General features: G+C 31.2%; 1 protein-coding gene across 2 annotated transcripts in view; it reads right to left on the bottom strand.

Annotated features, from left to right (window-relative positions):
• Positions 1-13,341, bottom strand: part of LOC127704555 (uncharacterized) — a 75,804-nt gene that overhangs the window by 49,115 nt on the left and 13,348 nt on the right. The window contains exons 3-5 of one of the 2 annotated variants that reach the window (XM_052208643.1): positions 7,615-7,674; positions 5,827-6,135; positions 3,327-3,387 (exon numbers count right to left, since the gene is read on the bottom strand). In XM_052208643.1, coding sequence (XP_052064603.1) covers positions 3,327-3,387; positions 5,827-6,135; positions 7,615-7,666 — 422 coding nt within the window. In that variant the 5' untranslated portion in view covers positions 7,667-7,674. Of the gene's footprint in view, positions 1-3,326; positions 3,388-5,826; positions 6,136-7,614; positions 8,611-13,341 lie in introns of those variants that run through there. The other variant, XM_052208644.1, reaches the window with a different exon arrangement.

Below are 13,341 nucleotides of genomic sequence, written 5' to 3'. Positions count from 1 at the left end.
TTTTAAATTAAATTCTTCAGAATGGTCCCATGATATTAGTTTGTCAGGTATAAGAATTTAAATTTAGATATTGTGTCACAATAGTTGCTTATATGCTTCAAATATCTTACTTTTAATAAAACTGCAAGATGTCTTATATTTATTGAAAGATTTTTTTTAGCTAAGTAAGATATATATCCTTAGGTAAGGCCTAACTCATTTTTTTTTTGTCAAACCTATGTGTAAAATACGATTGAATCATTGCTTAACCCTATTAGAACGAGCTGTCAAAATAATCTGCCATAAAACTACTCTAAATTATATTATGTTTATGACTTCACAGTGTTTGCATAACTGAAATTTTTATACTAAACAGTCCAAATTACAGCAAAGCAAAACAATTGAAGAACTAATACTTGTGTAATTTTAGGGGATTGATGATAATTATTATCATATATTCCATTATAATATGTATGATTGCTATTTTACGGGAATTTATCCGCTGATTTTTCATAAATATAAAAAAAAAGATAAGACTGTTGAATAATGTTTTTGCTGTAAATAATTCTTAATTGGTTTGTGTAAAAGAAAAGCTATTTGTTTAAGAAACAGGAAGAGAAGATTTGTCAAAATTGCCCTGTGGCATATATAACGTCTGTACCGTTAGAATTCATCAGAGTCACTTCCATAGTGCTTGTGATAAGGTGCATGCACTGAGTTACACTAGGTTGCACTTTGTAAACATAGACAATACAATTTACAATAGAAACTCCTTTTACGGTGAAAACTGTGCAACTTTAACTATGAAGTTTCCTTAAGAATTATATCCTAGACTGGAAAGCTTATATGCACTATTGAACTTCTAAGAGTTCAAGCGTATACTAAAATTCTGTGCTACCACTCCCTTTCCATTTGGGCCTTCCTCAGAATTTAAATATCCACGTATATCTATACTGGTAACATTCCCAAGTTGTGTCTCTACGAGATGATGCTTAAATATCATATCTGGGAACCAGTAGGTGAACAAAACAAAACATCTATGAATATTAAAAAGAGGCGTGGTTTGTGAAAAAGCTGTTTTTACAAAGTGCCACCTATGATAAATGTACACATTATATTTTAAGTGAGATTAATTCACCACCTTGACCTCAAGTATTATTTAGTGTTCACTTGAACTTATTTTGACGTTTAGTGATCGCATTCAATTTAGTGTTTTGTCACTTGACATGCCTTTGGATCTTATATCTACATGTATAACAGTTTATCAAGATGATAAGTAAAAACGATGAAACTCGTGAACTAATGTATTTAAGGGTAATTCTTCTTATAACAAGTCAGTTGTGTGTTTTTGTTGTAGTGCTATATATGTAATTATTGTTTTGCAATTTACAGAAACTGTCGATTTTTTAAATTATGTTTTTAGAGACATATGTATGATTTAACATTATCTACGGATCATTACCCCTATATTGAATCAATTGTTGGTTACAGCGTATAGACTTTTTTGCTTATCATGTATTGGTGACCATTTTTACAGTTGTAAGCTATCATTTATTTATAATAGTGACACAGAAACGCTCAAATAGTTAAACACTCATCATGTTAGATATGTTATTGTTACAAACAGTTGATTGATGTTGTCCATGTTATCAGATATGTTGTGATCTTGCTAATAGTTTTTATTGTTAAACCTTTCCTTCTATCTTGCAATGGTGCATATCGGGTAATGCTCACAAAGTGTCATTGTCCTAGTATAGTAATAGTAAACATTTTGCCTCCCCTAAAGCTTGCATGTTATGTCACACCAAAATGATAGCATAATATGGTCATCTAAACATTATTAAACTCGAATGGGCGAAGACTATTACAATGTCACCATGAAAAACGGCTGGGGACAAAACGAAAAGAATATTAAAAAGATAATTGAGATACATTAACAAGAAATTTATATGTAACACTCAGAAACGTGCCCATCCCCCTAAACGTGTCCGATTCCCCCAAACGTGTCCACATGACGTCACTGAACTGGAAAACATTTCTTAAAATGTAAAAGGGCGCCAAAGTGTGTCATTTGTATGAACGCCCAACATGTCCATTTTTTAATGAACACCCAAACGTGCCTAATCCCCAAAAACTTGTCCATATCAAGCTCTTTTTTTTTCTTTTACCGAACGATCATTCTTGTCCATATTATAAATACTTCCGTTATTTGGTTATTGCTATTTCATTAAAGTATAATCATTTTATTGTTTTATTAAAAAATAGAAGTAAAGTACTTTATGTCTTTTTTAAACCGGCAGTATAACCTGGGTTAAAGTTTGGCGTCCATTCAGCTATGTCGGATGTAAATGTAAGCAGTCAAGCTCAGCTAAATTTCTCTGCAGATCAAAACCTTTCTAACAACTCTTTCAAGGTGCCATCAGTTGTATTTCGGAAGGCAACATTTTTGTCCGGATCATTAATTTTTCTAGTGGCAGTTAAAATTTCCGCAACTTTTATTTAAAACGGCCTCTTTTACATAACGGACATTGAAGTAGTGTCTTAATGGAGTCATTAGAACCTATCTACAGTATTTATTGTTAATATGATGTCTTCAAATAATGCATAAAATATTTGGCACTGGACGTTATGTCTCTTGTTCGTCTGTCTTTAGTGATGCTCGAAACCTAAAATTTATCAAAAAAAGCATGAAAACCAGTTTGTTTCAGAACTGTTGAAAAAAGGGAAGTCAATTCTATTGAAAGCCAGCCGTGCAGATTGATATAAAAAGGCATCATCGGAGTTTATTAGTACAAAATAATTCACTAAGTAAACGATTAATTCAACTGTACTAAAATTATTTGTATGTTCGCTCAAAATATGCATGAAAAACTTGCAACTGGACAATAAGTAATTGTATTCAAAGGTTAATTCATATGTTACATATTAAATTTGCAATAATGATAATTTTAACAACCGGCGTTGAACAAACTAATAAATGGTCACTTCATCAACTGTGTCCCCCACCATAGAATTGCCGTAAACGATTGTGACGTTATTGAGGACATACATGTTTTAGCGCTAAAAGACGTGAGACGTTCTTGCGGTTAACATTGGACACGTTTTGGCGAATAACAATTATCGGACACGGTCGGGGGTTATGAAATCGGACAAGTTTGGGCGATATTGAATATTAAGGACACTTTTGGGGGAATAGACACGTTTGAAGGAATCGGACACGTTTGGGGGATGGACATGTTTGGGGATGTTACATATAAACTGCAATAACATGAATATATAGACGAAATTAAATGTAACCTTTAAAATTTTAACAATGATGTATATATAAAATTTAATTTCGAACTTACATTTCTCCATCAGTAAATCTATTGTTACTAGTGGGACGTTTTGGTTGTATAGTAATTTCATCTGGAAAACATTTAGTAAGACAGGTATTTTAGAGTGTGTCTTTCTATGTTGTGATGTTACACTATTGTTTCAGGTAGGGTGGAGGTTGGCACCTATAAAAACGTTTATACCCGCTGCATTAGTTTGCACCTGTTCAAAGTTAGGAACCAGATGTTCAGTGGTTGTCGTTGTTGATGTGGTTCATAAGTTTTTCTCTTTTATCGTATTTTATATAGATTCGACCGTTGGTTTTCCTGTTTGAATGGTTTTACACTAGTCATTTTTGGGGCCCTTTATAGCTGGCACCGTGTTAAAGACCGTACTTTGACCAATAATGGTTTACTTTTACAATTTGTGACTTGGATGGGGATTTGTCTCATTGGTACTCATACCACATCGTCTTATATCTATATAATCATACAAAATGTGGTTTTTATCTTAATATTATGTATCATATTGCTTCTGCCGTGTTCAATAACACATTTTTTCTTATAATTTTAGTCATTGATATTTGTTTGTATATTAAAAAAAAGGAAACAATGTATACTAATTGACTGGGTATGAGTTGAATAGTAAGTTTATTGTTCCCGAGGTGCAACTATTGCCCTGAGGTGTAGACGAGGGCAAAAGTTGTAGACGAGGGGACAATAAACTTACTATTCTACAAATATCCAGTCAGTAAGTGTTTTATTATATCGAAAAAGACAACAGACAATGAATCACGGGGATTAATCAATCATCGTAACACAAAAGCAGAAACCCAACCATACTGTTTAACGTTCACTTCATAAATATTCTAAATTGCTAAAGCTACGTCCTGCACAGACATCAACTCTAGATGCAATAGGAAAAACACAACGTCGTAACTCCCGCGGTATTTTAGTAATCCTCCAATCCCGTAGCTGCATTTGAAATTCCGCTTAATATAATGACGCTTGCGTTCTAATAGTTTCATCAAGGTCCCATAAGTTAGAAACTACAATGTATTGACCGGTCAAACAGTTCAACACTTGCAATTGAAAAAAAAGTCAAGATATTGTGTACTTATTTTATATAAAAAATGATAACTGAGGTATAACAAATTGTAATACAAACGAAAACTAAAGGATAACAAGATGTTAAAGGTTGTTGTTTTTCATATAATCAGTACAAAATGGTCTAAAAGATACGATATCACACGATGCAACTGTGAAACTTTCATAGAATTTTAATGTTGATAAACTGTTAACTTGAATAATCTCTAGTTCTGATGACATTCAAGACAACAAAAAAGAAAACAAATTGGATTTTCATTTGAAAAAAAGTGTTTGTTCAATAGGGACAGAATTTTTGGTTGGCAATATGCTTACTTATTACCAATCAACTATTGATGCATGAAGTCTTGAACATGCATATATCATAGATCTTCACAAAGCTTTGGAGTAAATCGCCTTTGGAGTCATGGTGATATTTAACAAAATGATCAAACTTGATTTGAAATTGAAAAATACAATATTATTGCTTTGCTTTATAAACTATTTGTTTTAGTGACTCACACATTAATTTGTAAGCGGGGTCCTTCCTGATAACGTCAGTTTTCAGGTTCATTTCTTGTTTACAGTAAAACAATGTTCATGTAGTGCATTGCATGCTTATTTGCTTTTGGGCACACATATCTAAAGAAATATCAATTGATTTCAAGTATCTTTAACTTGGTTTTGAGAGAAAAAAAAAATCGTTTGAAATCAAATATATTTATTTTTTCATAAAGACTTATGTGTCGTATTCTTTGGAATATAAGTTGATGTTATCATAGTTTTTTTTAAATCAACCAAAACTAAATGAATTTATCAAAATAACAAACATTTCATAATGAAAGCATTTTATCAAAAGTGTGATTGTAATATGTGCAAGTTTGTTGAAACTCTGTAGCCGTTCTCTAGGATTTTTGTATCAACCAATGTAATAAACAGAAATGGCTAAGTATATATTTTTTTTAAGGGCAACTAAAAAAACCCACTCAAATCAAACATTGAAATATTCTATATAATGATATATGTAACTGTAGTGGAAAACAATTGGCTACCTACAGTTGGACTGTATAAGTCGACCCAATCATGTTAAAACCATGTTGCGCTAAAATCAGACAACACAAGAGAATGCGTCCATAAGACAGCATGTTGTTCTTCTACTGTACTGCAAAATCGAGGGAAAATCCTTCATTTGGTCGATAGTTAACAAACTTACATTACAGTGTTTAAAGTTGATGTGACCAAAGCGTTAACCTTTAACTTACATCAACCGTTTAACCTATAACAGAACGCACAAAAGAACGAACAGGCCGTAAAACCATCATATCATGGGAATGACAAAAAAAAGGCAATTGTTGATTAGGCAGCCTAAACGATTTTAATCCGTATTTCCTTTTATTTATTTCATACATTTTTATCAAACCCATCTTTCCATAGTTTAAGTACTTACCCCTGAAAACATCCTCTTCAAGCAGAAATTTCCTTTCGCCTAATGTCACGCCATACAAACAAGAATATGAGACATTTAGATCTTGTTTTGTCAAATTTTGTATAATTAAGGTGTATCCATCTTTTAAAACCTTTCCATCATATTTTCCATTGGGTCGTCCTGTTTTAACATCTATATAGAGTGTGCTTTGAACCGGAGTCCACCTATCCCATCCTGCATCTTTTGGGCAGCAGTATGAAACATTGCAAAATAATGTTACATTTTGTCCATAATCTGTAACCTTTCCAACAACTGTCCATTCCAAAATACCTGTAATTATTTATTTGATTTATTATGTTAGAAGAGGGAAACACGTTCTGTTACATACAATGGATACAGGTTATAATAAGGTCAGAATAAAAAATATATTTTACCGTACTATTTGTAAAAACTAAACTCAAACCCAGTTTTAGTGTAGTTTGTGCTTTTCGTTTGATATTAAATTTCAAGAAACAAATTACTTTTACTTATTGTCAGATATAAAGATTTTCTAGTATATTTAAGATATCTCAAAGCCAATAAATTTTTTTTAATACCACGATCGCATTAGTTATTTTGTGTGTAAAATTGAGTCTAATTGTTTTGTTTATAATTTTTCCCAAACTACTAATTAAATGAAATTGACATCCACTAAGCAGCATCAAGATATAAAAAACTAATGAAACAAATGGTAAACATAAACATGTTTGTTTATTAATGTTAAAGGTAAGTTGAATAACAGTGTCATTTTATGGATAGGTATTTTCCAATCAATGTCAACAATCGTCACTGCTTAAAATAGTTTTAAAAGACAAAAAAAAAAAAAACAAACCCAAAACACCCCTAAATAAACCCAGTGAAATGAAATCTCAGGGAATGAGTTTTATTTGTGAATTTTGATTTGGTGATCCTTTCAATATTTAGTTTTAATCTAGCATCTAGGACAATTTCAAAATAATTGGCTGAAATGCCTATTTTATATGGGTATTTTCTGTTTGTTATCAGTGATTTATATATGTGACCTAGTCTTGGTACATTGATTTTAAAATTATCTCTTCCAAAACGATAAAAATAGTGAGCCTACCAATGTACAAACCTCTTCCATGTATTTTCAAGAGATTGCAGTACTGAGAATTGGTATCTGAAAGGTTGTTTGTTTTTCGGTATTTAACACCGCTTTCAGTTACATTGGCTTCATAAGAGCGGCAGTGTTTTATTATTGGAGGATGTTAGGATACCAAGAAAGTAAAAATAAAAGCACTGTTTTGTCATGTAAGCGCTTTAAATTCCAGCACCTATGTTTCTGCGCATAACAAAAACTCGTCGCTTATTAAATGAGCTTATCTCGTGTTGGTAAAGCTTTGATAAGGCTTTGTACATACTTATAATAGACGAAATTTATTGCATTGCAATGAAAACTAATACTGAACTGTTTAGACAATATTTGTTAGTACAAATGAACTAAACGACAAGCATTTAAATATGAATAAGCACACTCTATGGACAGATACAGTTAACATAATGTCACGAAAGCGTTTTAAGGTAAAAAAAAACCCGCAAAATCATATAAAGGAATACTGACAATTTCTTATTCACCATAAGGAACAATTATTCATTAACTTCATTGTATGTTTCTCAACACAAGGAATAAGGCAATCTACATTTTGTCTGTTTTTATTCCAAACCTTCACTGATTTTTTTTATAAAATTGTACTAATATATAGACTGTTATTTTGTTTATGCAATCTTTAGATAACTAGATTTACTTACCATGAATTATTTGACAGCTAGTAAAAATCATCAATTGTACCAAATACTTCATATCTAAAGCTACAAAAATATGCTGCTATTAACATGTTGTACAATTATAGATTAACTCTATCTGTTTTTCCGAAAATTCATTTCCAATAACATTTGTGTAACCAATGCCGCCCTATATTCCATCACATCGAAATAAGATGGGGTTCAAGGTACTTCCCTTTAAGGTTTCAGATGCGATTTTGGAAACATGGCCAATTAGAATTAAAAATTTTTTTTCTGGCGAAACCAAATAAAAAGTGATTGTATAGGACATAACTCACCCCTCTCAAACCAAGATTGATGATTTTGCCTTGGCATTCAAATTGAGCTATGTTAAAAACACTAAGAGACATATATCATTGTGTGTTTTTGCACATATTCGCGTCATATCCACGACTGTTTAAATGTGTAGTAGAATCATTTCTCAAAATAATTCTGAAATATCCAGGTTATATTTGTAGCCTGAATATAAGCAAATGGTTTAGATCATTGAACGAGTCGACAATTTTTGCACTCTCATATAACACATTCATTTTTCAAACTTTGCCAGAAAAAAAATCGTTTAATACCTGCAACAAATTGCTGAAACATTTGTTTTTTATAAACCTTGAAAATTACATTTTTTAAAAATTTTACTGTATAAAATCTGAAAAACAATTTAGCTTACAGACATAAGAAAAAAACATTTTGGATTTTTTGTTTCTTTTCTATAACATGTTTAAAAATTTCTACAGGTGCTCTTTTCATTATGTTTGTGTGCTTAAGTGATATTCGCATGGCTTGACTACGGTTATCATTATATAGCTCATTAGATACAGCATCCGGGTATCCTTGTAGGTGAAGATTTTCCTTAGCTACGCTGATAACTCTATAACCGAAGTTAACTTATAATTATAGAACCTTGCAATACACATTTCACATGGTGTGAAAAGACAAAAAACAAAACTTTGTAAAAGGTCTACTTAAACTTTTTTCACTTTATCAATAATTGTTATACTGCTTATGAAAATTGATATCTTTATCGAAAATTTAGATAATCTGATGATTTTGGTGAAATTGAAATTATATTTATTTATGCAAAAATATGTGTCATCATACATTTTTTAATACCTTTCAAATTCTTTGGAAGTCTCAGTAAAAGCTAGCCATTTACAAAATTACAAAGTATATGATGCATTAAGTGATTTACAGTGAACTTAAAAAAAAAAATACATTTTCAATTAAAGAGGTATTATATTTTGACCGATAGATTGATTTAATACAGAAATTGAAAAAAAAAAAAAAAAAAAAAAAAAAAAAAAAAAAAAAAAAATACTGAAAGGGTTAAACGTAGGTCTTGTTACCTCAGAATTACTGACTAAACCACGTACCTGCACATATTGATTACCACTGGAAAAGAACTGTATGTAACAAGCGACAAAAGAATGATACCTGTTTTACGACATGTATGTAGTTCCTCTGCAGATTTCCGTGCATCAATTCCCTTATGTACAACACTTATGAGTTATGCTATGTGCACAAACACTTACAAATTCAACCTGTAGGGTAAATTCTCAAACAACATGGTTACATCTGAGATTCCTCATGATTACCACTGATATAATAATCTCAAGTTACATGGAATATGTAGAAGGTGATATGCGGTACTATTGAATCTGGATTCCAGACATGTCAGACACCCTATCACCAATACAATAAACAATAACACGATTGAAGCTTGAGGGTATCAACTAGTTAAAACTTGAACAGTTCTGTGCTTTTTATAGTCTGCATGAGACACATTCTGCTCCGGCAGTCAATCTTTTTGGTTTTCAATGAATAGAATAAACAAATAAGGAGAGGTGGTATGACATTGATATAACTCTCTACATGCTCTACCAGAGACTAAATGACGTACAAGTTAACAACTATAGGGCACCATTTTTACTCTTGTGATGCTCAGCCATGCATGGCGGAAACAAAAGTTTTGTCGATTCTGCTCAAGACCTGTAGGTACATTATGAATATATGTAGATGTAAATGACACAGTCCATGTAGAATGATTCTACAATTTAAAATAAAATAAATATATGTCAATAGTTATTTTCAATTCTTCGTTTATGTGTCAATTCTTTTTCTTTTGGCAGGTAGTTTGTAACTAATAAAATGAACAAAATATATAATAAAGATAAGTTGTTCTATGAGTTCATTTTTTTAAATCTTTTAGTAAAAGGTACGATTTAAAACTGTAAAATGTTTGTTTTTGGGTTAATTTGCAGCGTTTAAAAAATGTTATGTCATAAAATGTTTATGTCCTAATCATTGAATTTAACGATAAGTGATGTCTTCATTTGCGTTTCTGAATTATTTTTATAATATGACAACATCAACCTTCTGTTGTTTAAAATCGTTTCGGTAAGACAAATTTTATAATTTGCACATAGACTCGATTAATTAAAATCAAACAAGATCACTTATAGTTTTGGTTTTCCCTGCATAGATTTGTCAAACAGTCTTATAAAAAAAACTAAATCAATTACATCCTATTGATATTTTATTTTTTAAGGTTATTTTTATTCTGCATTTTGTATTACAAATCTATGAGGGTCTTAATCATGTTGATGGGGGTCCCTCATTTCTGTATTCTTTAATTTTTTAGGTCATTATTCTGTTATCTTTATTTTTGAGTGCCTTATTATTCTCTGTTGTTTATATTAATTTTTTCCGAAACCTTCCAATATTTTATCTAAATGATGTCAATAGTCATTCCAAAACATCTCAGCACACGATAAACGTAGGAGATATTAATGAACTAAACATTACAAAAATTGGGATACCCAAGCAATGATCTCGAATCTGCGATCCTTATGAAATTACTTTCACCTGTTTCTGTTAGGGTCAGAACTTTAATGAGGGACCTTTGGAAAGCTTAATTCGAGTAAGATGAACCACTCCCATAAAACGTACAAAAATAGTGTATGGAATTAGCTTGAAGTTTGGAACTTTCGATACACACAGTGTTATCGAGACATGTTTTTAAACTGAACACAGTGGAAGCTTATCACATATATTCTTTTAACTAATACAGAAAAAGACGAAGACATTTCAACTACAATCGAAATTAGCAATACGCACGTTATTCATCGTATACACCATTTTCTACATAAGAAAATGCCTGTACCAAGTCAGGAATATGACAGTTGTTATCCGTCCGTTTGATGTGTTTGAGTTTTCTGTTTTGCCATTGGTTTAGGGACTTTCCGTTTTGAATTTTCCTCGGAATTCGGTATTTTTGTGAGTTTACTTTATCCCGGAGAATACGATATACAGCAAGTATCAAAGTTACTACGCATTACATCATGGATTTATCGATTCGTATCTAATTGTAATAAAGCACGCTTGGAAAGAACACAGAGCAAATTTTTGCGAGAAGCTGCAAGATACAATAGAAATATTGATCAGCGGTATCCCGGAGAATTTCTGTTGATAAAGAGATCAGGACTTTGAAATCACAATCGAACACACGTTATACCCTAATTCGACTATTACGAATTGATATAGATACCAAAGAAATCATTCGTTGTTGCGTAATAATTCCTAATGCTCTGATTAGTAAAAAATCGAGATTTCCCTGCTTGTTGCTGAATGGTAATAGTTTTATAGAACTACTGATATCGGACGTACATAGGAATTTGAGATATTCCAGGTTTTTAGCTACATTTTACCGAGATTGACCAAGCTTATTGAAAACCAACAATACGGTTGCAACTGCGAACGTTTTTTCGTAAATGTGTTACCTGTCGTAAAGCAACTGGAAGATGATACAGCGCATCAGATCCTCCACCTCTACTAATGACTTGGTAAATGGAAGCACAACTTTTGTCAGTCATTAGAATGTAGGAAAAGTACTTACACTGAATTGTGGTAACGTTGTAGCCATAACAAAGTAGTGTACGACGTTATTGTATAGGTTTCATAACTGCTACGTCTATGAAACTTATTTTGCAATCATAACGCGTTTTACTGACTTCCACAACAAGGGATACACTATAAGTATCGATTTCATCTAAATCAAAGTATGGACACAGGATCTATATTAAATTTAATTGGATTAGAAGAACAAAATGTATCACGTTTGAAAATGAACGCTTGATTAATTTCATGTAATTTGGTGCTATCAAGTCAGTTTCTAGATTTTCTTTCATCATGAACACAGGCATCTAAAATTGGGAAGGCAATGATGTACAGTTATTAAACTAGTGCAGAGATATAAAAACAAAAGGAACATCAAAAGAATAGAAAATATTGTATTTAATCATTATTGCCTAAGAAAATTGGAACCATAATTTTTAACAAAAATTATAATAATCAACGGAGAATTTTAGAACAGTATGTAATTTATTATGTCAGTACTGAGACACCTAATTACTACTGAGTCGACAAGCAGCGGTATCAAACTTGTTCTAAAAAATGAACATACCATGTATAAGTTTCTGATATTTAAAAATTCTGGATTTGTATGCTATCAAGTCCTCAAACCGCTGGTAATTATTAGACAAAGAAGAACTTTAATTTTTTGTAAAGTCTGTTATATTTCTATAGGCACATTGTATTTAATTTTAAGATGTGATATTATATTTTAACAGTTTACCATATTTTATTTTGAAGATTTTTCCACCTTTTTATTTGATAATATATAAAAAAGTAATTCAAGTCATGATAAATGAAAAAAAAAGTAATACAGCCTTTAATTGAATTACAGTTGTAAACTTGTTATCAATTATATCCATTCTAGTCTTTTTGACAAAGCAATTTGTTATGTTAGGTGTAACAAGTTTGACACGAAATTGCTACGTGAACATGCAAATGTGCATTTCTTATTGGTAAGTAATTTTCAAGACAACTATACTTAGTTAATGTTGTACGTCTGAAACACTATTTTAACATGTACTTTAAACAGGAAATGGAGATTAACGACACCAAGACACATGCAATCATTTAATACTGAATTGGTGTCCATATATCAAACTAAATACACTTCCTCCTATACATATTTCAATGGGCGTCTCCGAACGATATCTTGTTTTACATACCACGGTTTTAAACAACTTAGTAGATTGTACATTTAAATAGAGCTATTTATTGCTTTCTTATTTAACCGATATTTTTTTACAAGCTGAAACATATCTTGTTATGTATCCATGTTTAATTGGAAAATGAAGGACATTTTCTAAAATCAAAATATTATATTGTTCTATCGGTATTTTTTTCATTATATGTTAATAATGAAATATTTATGAGTTAAATTGTTTTACACAGATTTTAAAAAGTTATACTAGTTAGTAGGGATCAACTATTAATCCTGATTAAGTACGCAAAGATAACATTTCAAATAGAATTACATCAATCATATACCACTACCATTGACTGGGAATTTTAATCTGTACACATTATCCTTAGCTGTATTATATATTATCACACTCTTGGAGGTATCATGAAAAACAGAGGAAGAAAATATTAAGGGGACAATCTTAAATCATAAGTCAAAGAACAACAGACAAGACAATAGTCGAAAATTACCAAAAAGACAAACAACAGGCCTACAACACATTCATTAAAAACTGAAGACTAAGAATATCAAAGCCCACCAAAAACTGGTGATGATCTTAGGTGCTTCGGAAGCGTAAGCTCCTGCTTAATTAGTTATAGTAGTGACAA

Source organism: Mytilus californianus, unplaced genomic scaffold, assembly GCF_021869535.1.
Source record: "Mytilus californianus isolate M0D057914Y unplaced genomic scaffold, xbMytCali1.0.p SCAF_6, whole genome shotgun sequence".
Lineage (NCBI taxonomy): Eukaryota > Metazoa > Mollusca > Bivalvia > Mytilida > Mytilidae > Mytilus > Mytilus californianus.
Note: the sequence above shows the minus strand (reverse complement) of the source record. Positions and strands in the feature narration are given on the sequence as shown.